The sequence below is a fragment of the Notechis scutatus genome, chromosome 1, assembly GCF_049901735.1.
Source record: "Notechis scutatus isolate UNSWTSFEM ecotype Mainland chromosome 1, rNotScu1.2, whole genome shotgun sequence".
NCBI lineage: Eukaryota > Metazoa > Chordata > Lepidosauria > Squamata > Elapidae > Notechis > Notechis scutatus.
Genome location: NC_142009.1, coordinates 254,393,336 through 254,416,273, shown reverse-complemented (window position 1 = coordinate 254,416,273; position 22,938 = coordinate 254,393,336). Strand labels below are relative to the sequence as shown.

The following is a 22,938-nucleotide window of genomic DNA, read 5'->3' as shown; positions in this document are numbered from 1 at the left end:
CACAATTCCTAGAGAACCATTCATTATGAATAATTATGAAAAATATGTTAATATAATATGAATTACAAATAATAAGTTAAACATTCAATTTGTAAATCCTTGAAAAGGCAAGCTTTTATATTTTATTCTATGTGTTCTACCCTTTTAATTTATCCATACATTAATGCAGGATTAATAAAGCTATTATTTGGAAGACTATTTTATAATAAGCTAACAATTATATCCTACAGAAGCTTTCCATGTAGGGTTGTAGGCAGAAATGGTATTCAACAGGTTCTGACCAGTTCTGGAGAACCGGTAGCGGAAATTTTGAGTAGTTTGGAGAACCGGCAAATACCACCTCTGACTGGAGATTTTACAGTATCCTTCTCCTGCCATGCCCACAGAACCAGTAATACAAAAAACAGAATCCCACCACTGGTTGTAGGAATAGGGCTGGGTCAATATTTGACTTCTTTTTTTCCACTTTTTTCTGGGGACAGGAGGAAAACAGTCCTATTTTAATCTGAACAGAGGGAATGGTGAAATATAGTCTGGCGAGATGTTTAACAAAGGCTTCTTTTACAGTATGTCCACCACAATCACTCTTCTACTCTGGGTGAATAGGCCTAGAGTAAAGAGAATATTCAGAATTAAGAAGAGGCAAAAGACACCTATACAAGGGGTGGATGGGTCTTTCTATCAATGAATCAGTGATTCTGAAAATCCAAAAAGGCTTTGCTGAAATATTTAAATGTTGGATTTAAAACAGACTGAGATGAATAAAGGACTGGAGCTGGTCTAGGTACAAATGAACAATGAAAGAAACCTTCAGCTGACAGCTGAAGTAATGTAGCCATAGGTAGACACTATTTTATTGCCTTATTAGCTTACCAAGAGCAAGATTTACAATAAATTCTTCAAATTTACATTTCCAGATTAATTTTCTGAAGACCGAAATGGAAAGAAAAAGCAAAATGATCAGAGATCTCCAAAATGAGGTGAGATTATTATCATTTTTTTTTTCTTGAAAGATGTTGAATAATTGCTATGCTTTTGTTAGGAAAACAAATACATGGTATCCATGAATTGTTTTTATAGGAAAAAGAAAAGGAGTTATTTGATGCCCAGCGTATTCCCAATAATACATTTCCTGTTGTTTTATTATACACTTAAAATGACATATTGCAACAGAAAGAACTAGTTTTGAATATTTAAACATTCAACTCTTATAAAATTGTAATTAATACCATAAATTGTCCTGAATATTTAAACCCAAACTCTGTTTACTAATTTGTGAATACATATAGTGTACATGAATACTTGATTTGTCACACCATAATCTTGGCAAATATACTATAGGGAGTTTTTGATTCTGTCTCATAATTTTGTTATGTGGTATGTATTTATATAACTAGTTATGCTGGCTGAATGTTAACAGGCTATGCAGAGTGGTTCATGATTATAGGCCAGAGCGCAAATAATAACAAATCACTTCCATGTAATTACTGAAATAGTCACATGGATATTTTCATGATTCAAACTTGACTTGAAAGTCACTTTACCTTTTAATGTGAAATTTTTTGATAGTTATTTCTCATTATTTGCAGATTCAATATTTGCCAGTTTGGCTGCCCACTAAAATTTATTTGTAACTGCAAAATCAATGCTCACATCACTTTTGTGGTCATTCATGGACATGAAGATCAGTGAAAAAATTGTCAGCCAATGCATACATTCCAGCTGACCAATTATTCAATAATTCAGTATTTGAGTTACTGATGATGTAGTGTCAATTTTCAATTCTGATTGGTAAAATTTTTGAATTCCTCTTAATGAAGGACATTTAATTATTTCCCTTGAAAGGGCTTCATTTTCAGGTCTGCATTGCAACACTCAATGAAGTGAAAAAATAGACTTACACTTTTTGTATTGATTTTGAAAACACCAATTATTAAAATACAAAGCAAATGCATTTCACCTCTATTTTGAGATTTTGGAATTGTTCTTTGCTGTACACCAGCTGCATATGGGAAGTAAATTGATAATACAGATGTGGAAAATATTCTGCATACAAATTATGGATCAGCTAGTTTTCAATGTCTCACATCTGAACCAAAGAACATGTGTATTGTTAGACTTGGTCTGAAATGTGTGTTCCCAGCAGAAGTATTTTGGATGAAGAAAATCTGCATACAATAAATGTAAGAACATTTGTGATGACACTAAGAAGAAGGAAGGAAAGGAGGGCAATGGGAAGTACAAGAGGAATGATTGGTAGGCTGGTTGGATGTGCTGTGCTTGAAGTCATGGACATCACTTATGGTGTAGGGTTGACGGAGTAAAGAAGGCGCTAAGAAGATCCAGAAATAGAGGAAGAGGTTGCTAGCTGTACCACACTTGAAGCCAAGGGCACTGATAACTAAGGGAAGAATATTGCAGAAAGGAGAAGCTGGAGAAACTAAATATGCTGTGCTTGAAGCTTAAAGTCTTGGAAATGAAACAAGGAAAGAAAGAAGAAATATTGACAATAGGCTGATACATAAAAACCATGCAGAGAAATATAAAGGAGATGAATGAAGTTCACTTGTTTTGGCTTGCTTGGTCATAACACCATCTGGATTTTGTTTTGGTCCAAACCTGAAACAATCACAATATTCGGGGATACAGTCCTCCTGACCTGCAGCCTAATTGAAACAATTTGGCAGAACAACTGAAATAAAAGATTTTTCTTTTGGGTTCCAAGTAAAACACATTTTCCATTTTATGCAATAGTTCATAAAAAGTGGTTGTTTAAAAATTTATAAAATGGCACTACTTCTGGATGAATTGAAAATGGAACTTAAAAAGTACAAAGAAGATGCACAAGAAGGGATGGGTTCTTTTGGCTTCATTTTTCAATTCTTAGAAATGGAGATTTGGAACTATGAGAAACAACAAGAAGCGTCTGCAAAACAAGAAGACTGGGACAAAGAAGAAGCCATCTTTAATGAACAAGTAATTGAAACAATTTGGCAGAACAACTGAAATAAAAGATTTTTCTTTTGGGTTCCAAGTAAAACACATTTTCCATTTTATGCAATAGTTCATAAAAAGTTATGGCTGGCACCATATAATCATCCAGATACTAAAATGTTTTGGAAACTGAAAATGGCTTCAATATTAATGATGATGAATAAGTATGATAAAGTATTAATACTTATTCATAAACATTAGAATGATAAATATGTTTTTTTTGGTTTAAAACCTTCTTAGGTTTTAGCAAAGGAACCTCAAGAAAAGCTACAGTGACAGAAAAAAGAAAAATCCATTGATTTCCTTCACATCCAGAAAGGGAACAAGGGGATTAACTTGCCAAAAAAAAACCACCCAACTCTTGTTGTCACTATATTGCATTTAATTTTCACCTAAATATGGGACTAAGAAATAAATTCATTTGAGATTTTCTTAAAATATCTCAAATTGTTTTAGCACATTTTGGGAGTATAATGCCTCCAGATGTTTGAATTATTTGATCCAAGGTAGCTTACAGAGCTCTGATTTTCTCTGTCACTTTATATTATAAAGTAACTTAGATGAAACATTTGTCACCCACCAGCTCCACTAAGACAATTTCATTTTCCAAATGCTCTCTCACCAATCTCTTTGGGAAGAAAATTGCATTAAAATGTCACTTAGGGAGTTATACAGAATCTATGTTTTTTTCCCCCCACATAAAATGCTTAAAAAGATGCTTAAAAAGAAGAAAATATGAAATGCAAGTTGAAGGCTGCTTTGGGACTGTCTGAAAGGCTTCCACTAAATGCTTAGCAGCGTCTAATGAATTTTTATGAATATTGTTCTTTAAATGAAATTAAATTTAGTTAAGCTGTCATAGCGTACCCTGCTAAGCAAAAATGCAATACATGGATTTTTCCCATTGTAAATATCTGTGTTTCTTAGATGCATTATTTGATTATGCTTTTTCTATAAAGTTTATTTTTATCACTTCCAAAACCCCAAAGCAGACATTAAAAAGCTCTACATATGATAGATCATAGAATGTATGTATGTATGTATGTATGTATGTATGTATGTATGTATGTATGTATGTATGTAATTAGAGATGGAATAAGCACATGAGACAGCTACTTTTTTTTTGTCTCTAAAGGTTTTAGTTATTCAAATTTTTAAATTACAAAAGAAGATATACATTTATCAGGATTGATCAATTCAGGATTGAAGGAGCTGATTTACAAATAAACATTTGTCCATGCATTCAGCAACTTTTTTTCCTATAAAGAAAAATACTTGTTTCTTTGAAAAAAGAGATCCTTGGTACACTTGCTTATTTTCTTGCAGATGTTTCTTCCTCTTGTCACACACATAGAGGAGTACATTGTAATGTAGACTCTTATTCACTGCAGATTCTTATCTCATCATCTAGCAGACATGACATCTAGCAGTTTATCAAACAGTGAAAACAAACTAAGGAAATTACATGTCTGAATTATCACATCATTGTGACAAATTAAACCATGTTGTGATTAGAATTAACAAACACTTGAAATTTAGTTCATTGGTTAAGTTTTAGTTTGCCATTTATTTATCTAAACAATACTTTGAATAAGATGCAAACATCTGGCCTCTGGCAATAGAGCTAGACAGCTTGGGTGGCTGTCTAATCAGACCATTCCATTGCAATCTATTCTTCTCATTTTTTCCCCTATATTCCCAGCAGGCAGGGGTATTGTAACAGGGACAAAATAACCAACTACTTTATTTTATTTTACCTTGCTTTATTTTATTTTAAAGAAAGTATTGTCAGTCAGCCATGAAAAAGTTGCGTGATAAACAAACAATTATAAGTGCCACAATTTGATGTAACAGGGAATGAACTGATGAATAAGAAGCTTACCCATACTTAGTGTCAGATTTATCTTAGCATCTCATGGGAATATACACTATGATAGCAATGTGTATCCACATGAATAGATCAGACATAATCCATAACTTAGCCAAAAGAGATTAAAATACGTGTAACATATTTGTACAAAAATATAATGCAAGCATTTAACTTTAACAATGAGAAAACTGAAAAGTCCTTCAGTGTTAAACTGCTATCCCTTTTCATTGCTAAGTGATACTCTGCCTTGCTCTGGAGAATCCACGGTTTTTATCCCTTTTGTGTTTGTGTGTATGTGCTGAATGTAGACTACAAATAATTATCTGCTGGATATCCTCCAACATTTCACACTGAAGTTTTAATATCTCAGCCACTGAACAAATATGTAAAAAGATTGCCCCCATAGTGGCAGCTGTTATCCTGGCAAAGAAAATGGAAAGTAGATTAGATGGTCCAGTTAAGGATTCATGGCAAAGAGATTTCTCTGCTTAAGCACAGAAACATGATGTGCAGAAGAAACAGGTGAAACATCTCATTGGTCTGATCTCTTTTAAGACATCTAAGTCTTTTTTCTTTGATAATCTTGCTACTTCACTTATTAGATTTTTTTTAAATTGAAACTATGCATTCAAGAAAGGGATAGAATCCTGGCCTTCTGGTTTGAGCTTCTTCGGCGACAGACAGAAATCCGTGATTGTGCGTGGTTTCAGTCTGGGCTCACCACTGGAGCGCCCCGAGCCAGCTGGTTTCGGGGCTAAGCCACCCCGTAGAGGTGGTGAAGAGGGGGGAGACTGCCAGCAGGGTTGAGGAGAGCCGCATCTCTCCTCCTCAGCTGGCCATTACTCCCTTTCCTGAAGGTGGTTGCAGCGGCGGTCAGAAATGGCCACCTCAAAGAAGAACTCGACCGGAAAAGAATGTGCAGGAGGAAGATAAGAAGTGAAAGTTTTGGCTGACTGGGTTAAATTGCAAAAGCAACAACTAAGGTACCCTGGAATTTAAACTAAAAAAAAAATAACATTGTTCCCAAAGAAGAGTCTGAAGTAGTGAAGGAAAGTGAAAAGGGAAAGATTTGGGTTTTTTTTTTCTTCTTCTCTCCCTTTCCCTATACTGACAACTAAGAGACTTAAATAAGAAATTGGGGAAAAATCCACTTTGACATCAACAGGCAAGAAAGCTGAAAATAAAACAAAATGTCAAAGGGATAATAAAGATTTCTGGACACTAAAAAATTTTTATAAGCAGGAAAGGAGAGAAAAAGAATAAAAGGGCAGGATCTGGAAAAAAGGGAGGAGACTGCCTGGAATTAAAAGGAATCTACAGTAAAACTTCAACAAAACTTCTAAAAGATACATTTTAACTGAAACTTGGCAACTAAATAGTGGAACCCCAGGAAGAGAAAGTGAAAAAAAAAAGCAAAAAGAAACAGCTTGCGTGTATTTGGATTATTTGGTGATCTTTGGATTCTTGGTTATTGCATTTGAATGATGAAAATTAATCGGGTGGCTGTTTAAAAATTTATACAATGGCACTACTTCTGGATGAATTGAAAATGGAACTTAAAAAGTACAAAGAAGATGCACAAGAAGGGAGGAGTTCTTTTGACTTCGTTTTCAATTCTTAGAAATGGAGATTTGGAACTATGAGAAACAACAAGAAACGTCTGCAAAAGAAGACTGGGACAAAGAAGAAGCCATCTTTAATGAACAAGTAATTCTATGTGGGGAAGAAAAAGGAAAGGGGGGAAAGAGAATGGAGAATTTAAGACTTAAAAAAACAACCAAAGAAAAGAAAAATAGTTCAGAAAATAAGTATAATATTGGAAAGCAACAGAAGAGGGGAATACAGAAGAAATAGAGGTAGAGAGACAAGGGGGTAAAAAGGGGAGAGAGAAGAAGAGAGGGAAGAAGGAAAGGAAAAGAAGTTACAAAGGACAGAAACAAGATATAGAGAAATGGCCTATTTAGAGATAATGGGTGAAAATTTAACTGAAAAAGGGATTCTGTAAAGGTACATAAGATTGTATTGTTATATTAGTAATAGAAATAATTTTAGAAAATTGGAAACAATGTATGATTAAAATGGGGGATAAAATAGTTACTGTAATCTAGTGAAATGTTTGTTAATAAAATAAATAAAATAAAATAAATGAGAAAATTGAATTAGGAAGGGACGGGAACATTTTAATTAGTTAATGTTTTATAAAATATAAGTGAAGGGGGGGGGATTAATTATGGAAAGCTTATAACTGTTCCCATAGAAGTATGATATTTCATTGAAAAGTAATGTTAAAGAAGTTAAGATTTTAATGAATATTAACATTAATGATAGAATTGAATTAGAATGGAATGTGTTGTTTGAATTACATATATTTATAATCTTTTTTTTTAAAGAATATAGTGTGTATTTTAAGAATGTACCAAGCAGAATCCGAATGGAAGTTATGTATTATATTGAATGTTATAACTTTAAGGTATATATTGAAGCTTAAATAAGAGTTAAATGGATAAACTTAAAAGATATAAAGGTGTCATACTCCAATGAGCAACTACAGGAGAACCTTTGTTTAATTAGAAAAGATAATATGAAATTGAAACAGGACAGACAAAAAGTATAAATATAATGATTTGAATTGAGACGAGATAATTAAAATAAAATTGAGAAAATTAAAAGAGGGGAGAAGCTATGTAGAAAATGTAAAACAGTAATAAGATATGGAATAGAACATAAAAATGAGCATGAAATTGAATTGGTGTCTGTACGAAGAAATGTAACCCGGGATTACGCTACTTTCAAAAAAGATGTTTTATTTGTATTTTTTTTGTGAAAACTCAAATAATATTTACAAAAAAAAAAAAAAAAAAAGAATCCCAACATGAAAGATTAGCCATTTCAAAATGTCATGTGTCTGGACATTTCAATACACTACGGGCATATTAAATATTCATTGATTAATAATCAGCAGAATCAAAGAGGGACCCCAAAAGCCCCCAGTAAAATAATAAAAACACCTTGCTACAAAATCAAAACACTGAGCTAAAAGACTGTAAAATAGGAAGGTCACTGTAATTTAGTAAAACAGTACAGATTGCAAGCATCCCTAGAAAAAATTGGGTCAGCTTTAAATGGCTGAGAATGACTAAACCAACTGAGTAAAATAAAATACATAATTGACTGGTGCAATTTTTGAAGGAGTGAGCTGTGTTTTGTAGCAATTAAGTTGTTGGGAATGGAACTATCTCAGCTCAAGCTATCCTTTTGTTTCAGCAAAACTAATAATTAGAAAAAAAAATGGAAGGGCTGCTATCTATATTGCATTGAGTGGTGGGAGGAATGATTGAACATAAATCAAATCTAAATCTATAGATATACTACTATCATGCCATTGAAGATTTTCCAACGTAATATATGTCTCAGCACTATTTTCTCTTAATGTCCAAAAATTCATCTGTAACTATTTGCTCAGAGCAATCTTGCCTCAATATAGCAATTAAATGTGGATTTTCTGTTTCCTGTATTCATCCAGAATTGCAGTTCTTTCTACCCCCTGAAATTTCTTGGAATAATGATTTTTCAGAAACATACTGTAAAAATGAAAATTGCTGTTATGATAGCAGAGGCTCAGGTCTCAGTTTGCACTAGGGATTAATGCATTCCCTCAGGATGAAAAGGCAGAAGAGTACAAACAAATGCAAAAGATGACAGCACTGAAAAAAATAGTAGCCCAGAAAAATGTTTTCCTCAGTAACAAATGTCAGAAAAAAGAAAGGAGATGGAAAAACAATGGCATTCTGCTCATTTGCAGTTTTCCATCTCGTTACCTCAGTGTCACAGATGAATGAATGAATGGCTATTTCCAAACCTGCAATAAATAGATCAGGAGATAGAAATAGACCATTTATTTTTCACTGAATTTCTTAGACTTTTGACAGCCCAAAATGGCAACATTTAATATTTCCTTTAGTGACTTCCCTGTCCCTACAATGCTAAGTAATTCTGAAATCTGACTTTGTCCTGTTACAGTTGTCTCATTCTGCCAATTTTCAGGGGACAGCAGGTTTCTGAGGCCAAACATATAAGTGCGAAGGGGAGCTATAAATCGGCACATTCTCTCCCTGAGTAAATTAATTTGCTCTTTGGCTAGAACACACTGTCTGACCCAGTCCTGAATTTAGATCAATGGTGGTCATACTTTGGTCCATGTAAAAATGTTGGGCAAGATTCCAAATTGGCAAGGGCTGCTGCTTGTTTTCTGTTACTCCTTCAAGTATACTTGGAATATAACAGTGGTTTATTGCCTTTACTATGCAGGACAGGCATAATGGAGCAGGAGAGTAGCAAGATCAAAGAGAATGAATGAACAGTAAATATCTTTTTAGCAAAGATAGGCTAAAAAGGTTGGATTGGATTCCCATAATTTATTAACCCATGTTATGAAACTTGGGTAATGATCATGACTGAATTTAATGACCCAGTCTAAGAGCGACATTTTTTTCTTGTACAGAAGAAAATATAATCCTTGTATTTTAAACTTTAAAGAAACAGGATTTACGTCACCATATCCAGTGTGCAAAAATATATACTGAATACTACTACTATTGTTTATTCATACTGAGTAATATTGAAGTAGGGTAGTAGGATACAAATAGGGGTGGGGTAGGGGCAGAAGGAGGGTAGTAGATTTCTTCACTGGAAAAAAATAAAGCTCCCTTTCAATTAATCAGTCCCTGATGCACTTTTCTTAGTCCTCAGCTTTCCCCCCTCCCTTTTAATGAAGGGATCAAAATATAACAGTGAAATATTTATTTATATGAGTACAAAACGTACACTTTTTTTGAGAAAGGGGATGTAAAATAATAATGGTTCTTGAAAGAAATGCATAACTCTCAAAGTTGGATTGAATCTAGGAAGACAAGGTAGATAACCAGTATACCAAAAAATCATATTTTCTAAATCTGAGGTGAAGAATTTTGAAGTTTATAAAACTCCTTATAGAGTCAGCAATTGAAAACTAGATATTTCATTTGAGATCTTCTTTCTCCTTCCTTCCCACACCAATTTCTATTGGCTCACCAAAATGATGATCATAGAATCATCATTTTGCAAACTGAAAAGATGAAGAACCAAAACACGCACATTAGGCTCTTGATATTCTGTGTATTTCCACTAGGCGGAATCTTTAGTGAATGTGTCTTCATTTATTTTATACATCTTTGGAATAGCCAAATTGGTATGTATAACCTTGTGCACAGAATGGGTAAAAAAACAAAACCTTATATTTTGAGGTACCTGAAGAAGTGAACAAGTGAATAGAGAATAAATAAACAATAAATAAATGAACAAGTGAGGAGGGAAGAGAGAAGATATGGGTGTAGTGAATTACTCTGTATTTAATTAGAAAGAGGAAAGAGAACGGTCTCCTTTTCAGTGAGATTCTTGAAAACCTTTCAACTGACAGTCATTTTAAAGTGCAGATATTTAAAATAAATTGTAAAAGTGCTTCAAAGGAAGATTACATAATGTGAATCACTGCCCGAGGACTCATTTGAAATGTTCTAGAGGATTTCATATGTCAGCAGGACAGCACAGTGAGAGAACTGATAAAATGTGGGGGTTTTTCCCCTTTAAAAAAAAAAAGGCTGACTGCTAGAATAGTCACATAGGTCAAGCAGACTAGAACACAAACGTGTTACCAATAAAGAATATATGAAAAATACACCAATATTTCTAGGTTAATTCAAGCAATGAATTATACTTTTGCCCAAAAAGTAATCTGAAACAAAATGATTGTTTTAATATGTGACCAAGTATCTGTCATCTCTAAAATGTTCAACTCACACAGTGTTCCAAATTCATGTTTACAGGAACTCTGTGTAGGAGATTACAGAATAGGTCATAGCTATTATTTGGGACTGATTTGAAAATATGAAGTGTGTTCTAGTGATTGGAGAAGCATAGTGACATTCTGCAAGCTTTAATAACCTCACCACAGGTGACATAGGTATCTTAAATAGTTTTACAAAAGTAATGAGCATATTCGACCTAAAATGACCTATTATTAGTAAACCACCCTAGCAATTGAACTGTCACAAAATCACAGGATGCAATGAAGTTTTGGAGATTGGCCAATGTTCTGCTCAGTATATGAAAACTACAGCTAGAATTGTTTTAACAGATAAAACAAGAGAGAAGACAGCTTACTATTTCTATAATTTCCCATTATATCTAAGCCCTTTAACTGCAGTCAGCAAAGAAATAATATTCTGCTCTCTTTTCCTCATCTTCTATTATTTTTCTCCAGTCTTCTCTGAATTTGTTCCAATTTCTCTAAGACACACTACCCAGCATTTGATTGCTGAGGAAAAATCATCACAGCACAGAATGTTTTCACATTTATATATGTTAAAATATCTTCCACAAACATTAAGATTTACAGGATGGAAAAGTTATGGGCAAGGCCATAATCAAGGCCTGAGGGATACTCTTAATCCCAAATGGTCCAAACAGCAACACTTTAAAAGCTGAGCCGAATACAAGTAACAGTTCTCAAAGCGTTGGCGCAGACCTGTCTTGCATTGAGACATGCTCAGTGTTTCCATCTCTTAGCGAGGACTTCCTTATTTCTGTCTATCTGAACTCTATAGCTCATCTCATTCCTTGGAACTGTCAAGGACACCACCAAACATGGATTCAGCCAGGTGTTGTTGTTTTTTTTAAAGCTTTGGGTAGACTCAGTTTCATATTTCTTTTTGTAGAAAATTTCAATAGATGTAGCTATTGTGAGAGATAACAAAAAATATTTTGGCATATTAAGTTCTGCAGCAAAGTAACTATTACTTAAAGAAGCTGAGAACTGGAGAAGGCAAGGAAACATGCTAAGGAGTTAAATTCACATACTAATTCCAAAGAATGAGCCAGTTTGTAATCTACCTTAAAGATGTTGAACTGAACAATATGCTTAGGGAATCATAAGGCTTATTACAGCTAAAGTCAGTTAAAGAAATAGTCTTTACTTTCTGGAATCTAACAGCTAAAACTCTTTGCTGTTTAAAAGGCATACTTAAAAGTAGAAAAGAAAATTCTAGGGAGAATCAATTTTTATACCACAGTATTCTGCGGCAGAAAGTATAAACAAAGCCCTTTCATCTAGAAGTTAGATTGTTCTTGAAAGTGGTTTTCAATAACATTCATGCTAATTTGAATACCAGTAAACATGATCAGCATTTACATTTTATGAATACATTACACATGGATAATAGTGGAACATCATAGCTGTAATATTATGTCAAAGGAAAAAAATGCTTTAGCAATTTTTTTCATCTACCCCGTGCATGTTAATTTTCTTGCTTCTAGTTGTATAACATTTGCCGTCATTTATTATTCTATAGAATACAGGAAATGGTGTCCTTTGTTTTACCTCAGTAAAGCAGTCATGATAAGACAGGGAATAGTGGTATATGGCTATGGATTTAGTGATCAACTACCTCAGGACAGAGGTCTAGGACCTGTAATGAGGGCACAGAGTCTTGTAGGGAAGGTAATAATTCATGTAATAAAAACAAAAAACAAAGCAAAAAAACAGGTTCCCAGGGCTGATGCTACTTACTATAGTATCCTATTTTTGATGTTTCTCTGCTGATCATAATAGGGACTAATTTAGTATTATATGTCTCCCTCTCTGTGTGTCTATATAGTATGAAAATATAATGATGCTATCTGCAGATAAGAACTATAGCTGTCCAATGGGTCACCAGTAAAACTATAAAGTTACAAATTATATTACATAAGTATATGTTAGAGGAGAGCAGGCAGAGTTGGGTTGGTGATGGAGTTAAACATGTCCTCAGTTTAGAGTCCTTGTATTGCCACAAGAGATCCAAGTCCTACCCTTCCCATGAATTCCATTGTCCCTTACCAAGCACTAATTTAGTGCTGATTGTTAGTTGACTAGACTCTTGTATAAAGGTTTGACTAAATCTTCTATGCCACAACTTTATGCATGACCCTGATCCTTTGCACTGACAATATCTGAAGAAAGGAAGAGCATCACTCCAACCCTAGTCTGTTGAAGATACTTAAAATGAGATGTTGTGGTCCTCAGCAAGTCATTTGGTCTTTTTTTTTTTTTTTGGTTCTACTTTCCTTCTATTATAAATGTTTTTCTTTTTCTTTTTAGCATATTATAATATTCTGTGTCCCAGTATATTTGTAACTATAGACTTGATTGATAGACTCATGGGTGCTTGACTTAGAGCATACCCACGATGCCAAATTGCCCCATTATGATCATGGCACAAAATCAATTTAATTTTGATCTTATGCCATAGACTTAAATGCTTTGATTTTCTTTTACTGTTCTTTCTCTCTCTCTCTCTCTGCTCACATCAATATTCTTCTAAATCACAGGGTACTATTAGATAATTCGGCTTTTTGACTGTAGTTTTGTTTTATTCACAAATGTACATAATTTTTTGAATCAAAACACAGAAGAATATTAGAATTATTATCTTAATTGGCTCTGTTTGGCTCTGACACTGATAGGCAGTTAACCTGAATCAAGGAATGTAGGCTGATGTTTAAAATTATTATTCATGGTGAATTTTGCAGGAGAATTCCAGCGATGCTTTTGAATTTATGTCAATGCTGCAAAACTAAATTACTAGAATGAATGGACCTGAAGACAGAAATGACTATATAATCACCTATTTAAAAAACAAAACAAAAACTTCATGACATTGCTGAGATCTAGTTTTCTAGGCTTTTACTCTCATAACTATCAACACCCATTGGTCTCATTTTATCTTAATTCACTATACCATTTTCCCGTTAACATTTAATCCTACAAGACAAGATTGTAGAATATAGAATGAACAACACACACACACATGTATTACAAGGGTGTCAAACCTGCAGCCCATGGGCTGGATGTGTCATGCGCTGGCCATGTTCATTCCATTTTACCGAAGGGGGAAAATGTTGCAATACATCATGTGATGACAATGTGTCATCATGAATTTGACACCCCTGGCTTGTGATATTCATCATAGATATGAATTTCCTGTGACCTCTTTCTATAAAACTTAAAATCAATTCATAATGTCTTATAGTTTTTGTCCAAGCTCCATAGGTCTTTTAATAACAGAATAATAATAGATTACAACTTTAGGATGGTTTAATTTTTATTAAGAAAAGGTGGTATAAAAAGTGGTATAACTCCTTATCTGCTTTTTCCTGATCCTCTTTTGCAGTTTATTACTCTCAAGCACATCCTAAACCTAAAATTCCCTATTTGACATGTACAATTATTTAGCTCAAATTTATGTTTCAGATATCTTCCATTTTACTTTTATAAACCATTATCCACCCTGCTTAATCAATATTCAATTTTCGATTAAGATATTTTCAATCCTGGCAATATTTTTACTTTCTGTTTCTAATTACTAATAAAAAATATTTTTATATTATTTTTTAAAATGCAAAATATTAAATTGATTTGCAATTTGCCTTTTCAGAGTTTCTACATTTAACTTCAAAGAATGAAATATATATTATTTGTCTTATTTCTGGGTTTTTAAAACAAGACCAGAAACCTACAATTGAATCATAATATTCTACAGTATTGCTCATTGGCAGCAAAGTTGAATGTTTCTGAAAAAGTGGGAAAATAACACCTTATATTTTCCACTTCTTTAAATTAATTCTTCCTTCAGAATTATGATATACTGTATTATTTTGAAAGTTTGTGTAGTTGTATCAATATAGTGTCATTATGTTTCTTGGCAACTGACATTGTCAGATATAAGAAGTCTTTCTTTCTTTCCTTCCTTCCCTCCCTCCCTCCCCTATCCTCCCCTCTGCGATATCTCTATATCAAACTCCCAGCATCACGTTGTTGTCATGTTATGTATCACAACTTCTTCCCCTTTGCTAAAATGGGGGTGGGCTTCGCCAGCAGGTGATGCATCCCGTCTGTGGGCCACAAGTTTGACACCCCTGTTCTATATGCTTGCTGAAAACGGGAAGCCTTTTCAAAGCAGAAACAGATGGAAAATGGGCAATCATTTATGAACCAGCAGTGTGCTGCAACTGTCAGAAACCCCAACAAAGATGATTAGGGGACTGGAGGCTAAAACATATAAAGAACTGTTACTGGAATTGAATATATCTAGTGTAATGAAAAGAAGGACTAGGGGTGACATGGTAGCAGTGTTCAAATATCTCAGGGATTGCACAAAGAAGAGGGAGTCACACTATTCTCCAAAGCACCTGAGGGTAAGGCAAGAAGCAATGGGTGGAAAATAAGCAAGGAGAGAAGCAACTTAAAACTAAGGAGAAATTTCCTGACAGTTAGAACAGTTGTTCCAATCAGTGGAACAACTTGCCTCCAGAAATTGTGAATGCTCCAACACTGGAAGTTTTTAAAAAGAGATTGGATAATCATTTGTCTGAAATGGTATAGGGTTTTCTAAATGAGCAGGGGGTTGAATTAGAGGACCTCCAAACTTCTGTCTAACTGTTATTCTGTTAAAAATATTATTTTGGCCCTCAAATAGGCATAGCACAGTTATAATGCCAAGGCAACCCCCCCAAACTCTGTCTAGAATCCAATATAATCCATGGAGGTCGACCTTTGCAACTTTCATGGTAAGTCCTTTGCCTCTAAAAGATGGTGAAGACTCACTGTGTAATCTGTCCTGTCTTTTCTTTGTATCTTACAGCAGGGGTCCCCAACCACCGGGCCGCGGACCGGTACCGGTCTGTGGAGCACTCTGTACCGGGCCGCAAAGAAAATAAAATTTAAAAAATGGCGGCTTTCTTCACCTTCGGTGAATGCTGCTGGGATCAGGGATCAAGGACACAAATGAAAGAAGGGGAGGGAGGAAGCAACCAAAGCCTGTCCTGCTCTCCAGCTCAGCAGCTTCGGTTTCCTCCCGCCTCATTCCTCTCTCAGTCGCTCTCTCGCTCCTCCACCAGCCCAGGAAGAAACTGCTTCAAAGGAGCCGGCAGGGTGGCTTTTCCTGTCGATGCAGCTCCCCCGAAGCGCCCGTTCATCCCCACCCCGCCGCCAATCAATCCAGGTTCAATCCAGTGCTCCGTTCTGCCTGCCTGCCTGCCTTCGTTTGTTTCGGAGCAGCTTCGGCTGAGAAGAATAACTATTCGCCTCTTTTTATCAGCCGAAGCTGCTCCAAAACAACCAGAAACGCAGGCAGGCAGGCAGGCAGGCAGAACGGAGCACTGAATTGAACCGCGGGCGGGCGGGGTGGGGGTGGGGGTGAACGGGCACTTCGGAGGAGCTGCGGCGACAGGAAAAGCCACCCCCCCTGGCTTCTTTGAAGCAGTTTCTTCCTGGGCTGGATGTTAGAGGTCCATCGTAGCTCTGAATGATCCCTAAACAAGGACTACAGGAGCTTCCTAGGGAAAACACACTGACTAAATGCTCCTCATTCAATTCCTGTTTTTACCAAACAGAGATAAGAGAAACATCTGCATGAAATTTTGTAGCTACACAGCTGGGCAAGACCTAGAACTAGAGAGACTGCAGTCAGGTGTCTTTAATGCTAGTTGTAGGGTAAACATAAAGTTTTGGGAATGGAAAATAGAATCTCCCCCCCCCTCCCCGGTCCTTGAAAAAGTGTTTCTGCTTGAAACTGGTCCCTGGTACAAAAAAGGTTGGGGACCACTGTCTTACAGTACAGCTAGTAATTTCTAACTGAATTAATGGAATTGGTTATAAAAATGGCTAGGCTCTTGGCTTTGCAAACTAAAGGGCCTTTTTTCCCCCAATGTCAGATCAGTTTCAAATAAAATCTTTCTGAGGGACAAAAAGGATATTTTGAATTATTTCCCTGTTGACAATTCTGCTAAGCTATATCCAGTAGCCTTCAGTAGTTTTGACCTCCACCTTAAAAGAGCAATACAGAACTGTAACAGAGCAGTTTATGATTCAGTCTCCAACTTGCCATTTGTGGTAATGAGAGTCAGAGGTATAGGATATTTGGAGTAACTTGAGTTTTGCTGCCATAAATTGGGTTTCATTGTCAGTTACAATGTCACAGAAAATAAAAGCATTATTCTGCCGTCCAGTAAACTTATCTTGGGAACTTATGTTAGGGAAGGGAAATATTTCAATCAATTCTAAATTGTCTACAATAATCAGATAATATTGACTTCAACCCCTGAGTCACACAGAACAGCTGCAACACTTTCCCAAGAGTGGTCAGGTAAAGATGTAGAAAGTAAAGAATCCTCCTATTTTACTGGTAGGGTTTCTTTGAAGTATTTATGTATACAAATTTATTATTTATGCAAATTTTAATATAGCTTAATGGAATATTAAGGTTTAATATTTAGTTGGCTTATATTATTTGATTGGACAAGTAGACATATAGCAAGAACAGCTATTTACCACTCTGATACATCAATTGAAAACAGAAGCAAGTGTGAATAATAATAAAGTTTTGATGGTATCAGTTGAAAACAGAAGCAAGTGTGAATAATAATAAAGTTTCGATGGGACACCTTGTTTTTCTTACACTAGATACAATATTAGACATATGATGCAAGATACAATATTAGACATATGATGTCTATTTTCCTTCAATGACTATGACTATTCCTAAAGTATCCTTGTTTAGATTTACTATTTCCTTTCTAATGTACTATGTGGCCTAAAAACATAAGAATTTAAAGTTAAACAATTTATCATTTTTATATTTATCTACTGTTTAGCTCTCAAGAAGAGCCACCTCATCTTTTAGAACCATATCTATTTTCAGCTGTTTATTTCTATACCCAGATATTGCTTTTCTGGGTACACACAGTTTACAGATTAACAGCGTTGGAAGGCACCTTGTAGGTCATCTAGTCCACCACCACCCCCCGCCCAAGCAGGAGATCCTACACCATTTCTAACAAATGGCAATCCAATCTCTTCTTGAAAGTCTCAAATGATGAAGCTCCCACAACTTCCCAAGGCAAGCTGTCCCATTGGTTGATTGTTATCACTGTCAGAAATTTTCTCTACCAGTTTCTCTATTTTTTGAAATATCTTCATTCTTCTATTAACTTTTCTGATAATTTTAGTTCAAGGTTATTTCTGTATTATCTCTCTGCCTATGTTCATATTGATATTCTGTAATCTTACAAATAAGGTACCCTGGAATTTAAATTTAATAACATTGTTCCCAAAGAAGATTTTGAAGCTGTGAAGGAGAGAGAGAAGGGAAGGGGTTAGGTTTTTTTTTCTTCCCTTCCTTATACTGACAGCTAAGAGACTTAAGCAAGAAATTGAAAAAAATCCACATTGACATTAATAGGTATCTAAGCTGAAAATAAAAGTCAAAGGGATAATAAAGATTTCTGGATATTTAAAAGTTTTTAAAAGCAGGAAAGGAGAAAAAAAAGAATAAAAGGGCAGGATCTGGAAAAATGGAGGAGACTGCCTGGAACTAAGGAATGGAACTGTAACTAAAAGGAACTTACAGTGAAATTTCAACAAGATTCCTCAAAGATACATCTTAATTGAAACTTGGTAACAAAATAATAGAACCCCAGGAAGAGAAAGTGGAAAAAAGAAGCAGAAAGAAACAGCCTTGGATTATTTGGATTACTTGGTGATTTTTGATTTTTGCATCTGGATGATTAAAATTTACCGGGTGGTTGTTTAAAAGTGTTTAAAATGGTATCACTCTTAGAAGAACTGAAAATGGAACTTTAAAAATGGAAAGAAGATGCACAAGAAGGGAGAGGTTCTTTTGGCTTCGTATTTCAATTCTTAGATATGGAGATCTGGAACTATGAGAAACAACAAGAAACACTTGCAGAACAAGAAGATTGGGACAAAGAAGAAGCCATCTTTAATGATCAAATAATTTTAAGTGGGGGGAAAAAGAAAAGGGGGGAAAGAGAGTGAAAGGTTTAAGACTAGAAAAAAACAACCAAAAAGAAGAAGAATAATTTGAAAGATAAGTATAATATTAGAAAGCAACAGAAGAGGGGATTACAGATGAGAGAGTTAGAAGTAGAGAGACGAGGGGGTAAAAAGGGGAGGGAGAAGAAGAGGGGGAAGAAGGCAAGGAAAAGAAGTTGTAAAAGACAGAAACAAGTAATGGAGAAACAGGGAAAAGATATAAGGATTGAAACCATAAGCTTGTTTAGAGATAATGGGTGAAAATTTAATTGCAAAAGGGATACATAAGATAGCATTGGTATATTATAAACAGAAATAATTTTAGAAAATATGATTAAAATGATGGATAACATATTTAATGTAATGTAGTTGAATGTTTGGTAATAAATAAATGAATTAAAATGATTGAGAGAATTAAATGGGAACATTTTTAATTATTAGTAATGATTTATAAAAATATGTGAGAAATATGGGGAAAAAAGAATTAACTATGGAAAGTTTATAAGTGTTCCCAAGGAAGTATGATATTTAATTGAAAAGAAATGTTAAAGATGTTAAGATTTTAATGAATATTAATGATAGAATTGAATTGGAATGGAATGTGTGCTTTATTTACATATATATATAATTTTTTTCTTTTTAAGAATATAGTGTGCATTTTAAGAATGTACCAAGCAGAATTCAATTGGAAGTTATGTATTATATTGAATGCTACAATCTTAAAGGTATACATTGAAGCTTAAATAAGAGTTTGAATGGATAAAATTAAAAGATATAAAGGTGTCATCCTCCAATTGGTAACTACAGGGAAAAATTTGTTTAATAAGAAAAGATAATATGAAATTGAAACAGGACAGAGAAAAGTATAAATATAATGATTTGATTGAGATGAGATAATTAAAATAAAGTTGAGAAAATTAAAAGAGGGGAAAAACTATGTAGAAAATATAAAACAGTAATAAGATATGGAATAGAATATAAAAATGAGCATGAAATTGAGTTTGGTGTCTGTATGAAGAAGTGATAACCTGGGACCATGCTATTTTCAAAAAAGATGTTTTATTTGTATTTTGTTTTTGTGAAAACCCAAATAAAACTTTCAAAAAAAAAAAGATGTGTAAAGGCCTTCATGGAGCAGTTGTTGTGAGGCCACCTTTGAATCCAGCTAAGATTAATTTTAAAATCTGCCTGAATCTAGGTATACCTAATATTCATAACCATTCACTCCTGATAAGATCGAACTTTCTTCCCATCCATGCTTCCATACTTTCCAGACACTGAAACAAAATTTTAATAACTTCACTTGACCAGCCTGGAATAGGAAAATATAACTGAATACCACATTCCAAAACAGTGAATAATCTCATCTAGCAGTTTTCTATAGAACTATTGAACAGGAGGGAACACCAAATGTTGTGGCAGCCTAAAAAGAAGGGACCTAGGGAATGTCATTTTTCTCCAACCAGCAGCAACTGGTTCCAGCCCTGAGGAAAGGAAGATAACCAAAAGATTGTGTCCCCAATTCTCAGACTTCAGAGCTGACCCACAAGGACATCATGACCAATGGTATTGAAAGCCACCAAGATATCCAGAAGGATAAGGATGGATGTACCACTTCTCTCCTGGCTCTGCCATAGCAATGTCATCAAAAAGTGTGATCAAAGTTGTTTCAGAATTGAATCACAGTTTGAAACCTGATCAAAATGGATTGAGATAACCTACTTCCTATAGGGTTTCAACAGCTGCAGTCCAACTACCTTCTCTACAACTTTCTCTTAAAAATGAATGCTGGAATTGGAATGATAGCTATCCAAGAGCATTGGATCCAAATACAATCTTTTGACTAGATACATCCCTTCTTTAAAGTCTACCTTAAGTAAGATGAGGGTGACATAATGCATATCATATCCTCCTGAAAATAGCACTGATTATTTGAATTGTGCCTACTATCATTATAAAAATGATAAATAGTATACCATTTGTGTCACTTCTGTGATGATTTAATGATGTGTTATATCATTATAACTATTCACTCTGTGGAGTCCATGGTTAAATCGCTCTTGTTGTTTGCAACTATTTCATAACATTCTACCTGATTCCGAGTTCAGCTTATTCCATATATCCGGAATGCAGGATCATAGGCATATCTATCTTGAACATCTTCAGTGAGATATCCCTTTAAGTACTTAACAGAATAACAGAATAACACATTTGGAGGGAAACTTGAAGGTTTCAAGTGGGAAATCCTTTATTTCGGACAAATGGCTGCCCAATATCTTCTTAAAAATGTCCAGCATGGTTTTTAAACCTCCAGACTGAGGCAAGTCCTTCCACTGATTAATTGTTCTGTCAGGAAATTTTTCCTTAGTTTTAGGTTGGATATCTCCTTGATTAGTTTCCATCCATTGCTTCTTGTTCTGCTTTCAGTGCTTTAGAGAATAGCTTAATCTCCCCCCTTCTTTGTGGCAACCCCTCAGATATTGCTATCATATCACTCCCGAGGTCTTCTTTTCATTAAATTAGATGTAACCAATTCCTGCAACCATTCTTCATATGTTTCAGCCTCCCAATCATCTTTGTTGCTCTTCTCTGCATTATTTCTAGAGCAGGGGTGTCACACTGATGTCGTCATAGTAGTTACACGTGATGTAGCAGGACTTTTTCCCCCCTTCACTAAACCAGGCATTGGTGTGGCCAGTGCATGATGCATCCGGCCTGTGGGCCGGAAGTTTGACAGCCCAGTTCTAAGGCCTAAACATATTTTTTACATTGCGGCAACCAAAACCAAAACCATGTGTGGTCTTACAAAGACATTATAAGGTGGCACTAATACTTCATGTGATCTTGATTCTATCCTTCTGTTAATGAAGTCTAGTACTGTGTTGGCATTTTTGGCAGCTGCAACACACTGCTAGGTCATATTTAAGTGATTGTCCACAAAGTCTCCAAGATTCCTCTCAGTTTTTTTCTGAAGGATAAATATACTCTGTTCATTCAATCTTTCCTTATTGTTGTACTTTGATTCTCCTTTATAGGATGCTGAACTAGATACCACAATTAGGTCTATCACAAGTTGATGCCACTAGCTTGACACTGCCAGCAGAGTGTGGTGTTCTCACCACTGCCGAATCCTTGCTGCCAACTCAAAAAAAGGCTGCCCCCTGCTAACTGCATTCAGCTAGTGGTGTCAAGTCCTCCCATTCTGATTTCAATCAAGGTAAAACTTAATGCGGAGGACGATGGAATGAGTTCTTTGTGTGACTTAAAAACTATACATCTGTAGATGCAGGCTAAAAAAATTCTTTTTTGGGGAAGCATGCTGTGTTGATGTTTACTTTTAGCTTGTGCTCAACTGCCGTTTGTGACTATGACAAAGGATGGGACAGCATCTAAGACAATGATACACTAAAACTATACTTAAAAAGTATAAGACAATGATACACTAAAGCTATACTTCAAAAGCAGTTTTCCTCCAGAGAGTGAAGTGTATTCTGCTCATCCAGTTCAGTAATCAATCCAATTTGTTTTATATTTCCCAGATGTCTTCCTTTAGTAAAGCCCTCCCCTATATGTTGTTGATTGCATTATTACTATGGGTGAGACAGGACAAGACTTAAAGAAACAATGAGATGGTGTTTCTTCTTTTCCCTTGTCTTTTGTTTATAAAGAACATTTGCTGTGTTCAGCCTTGGCTGCATATAATTGCCATTTAAGAATGTAATGCTTCAGTGGCTTCGAAATCAAGGTGCTTGGAAATATGTTGATATATGGAACTGCTATATAAAGTGGTAATGTGTATCTATATAGGTGTATCTGTGTATCCAACTAAATAAACATGGCAATGGGTAGAACTTACTGACTATTAACCCGTGTTCTTGCTTCTTCTACCTGCTTTATTTATTTGAGATATTCTACCTGGCAATGAAATCCCTCTAAGCCTCAGTCTTTTCCAATTATGCTTTTGTTTCTTTGTTTGTTTTAAGTACTCTATAAGTTTTTTTTTTCCCTTCCTTCTGTGATTGTCATATTCTACACCTTCTTCATCATACTGGTTTAAACACAAGTAGAGCTTTTACACATTGGTTGCATATAATATTATATCAACATTTCTTTTAAGATGAAGTTTTAGTAAAGAGCCGTTAATAGCATTCATTTCATAAACATTCCC

General features: G+C 34.9%; 1 protein-coding gene across 3 annotated transcripts in view; it reads left to right on the top strand.

The window, feature by feature from the left end:
• Positions 1 to 22,938, top strand: part of LUZP2 (leucine zipper protein 2) — a 393,008-nt gene that overhangs the window by 227,402 nt on the left and 142,668 nt on the right. For all 3 annotated transcript variants that reach the window (XM_026664758.2, XM_087951089.1, XM_087951090.1), the window contains exon 5: positions 918 to 980. In XM_026664758.2, the coding sequence (XP_026520543.1) occupies positions 918 to 980 (63 nt within the window). The remainder of the gene's footprint in view (positions 1 to 917; positions 981 to 22,938) is intronic.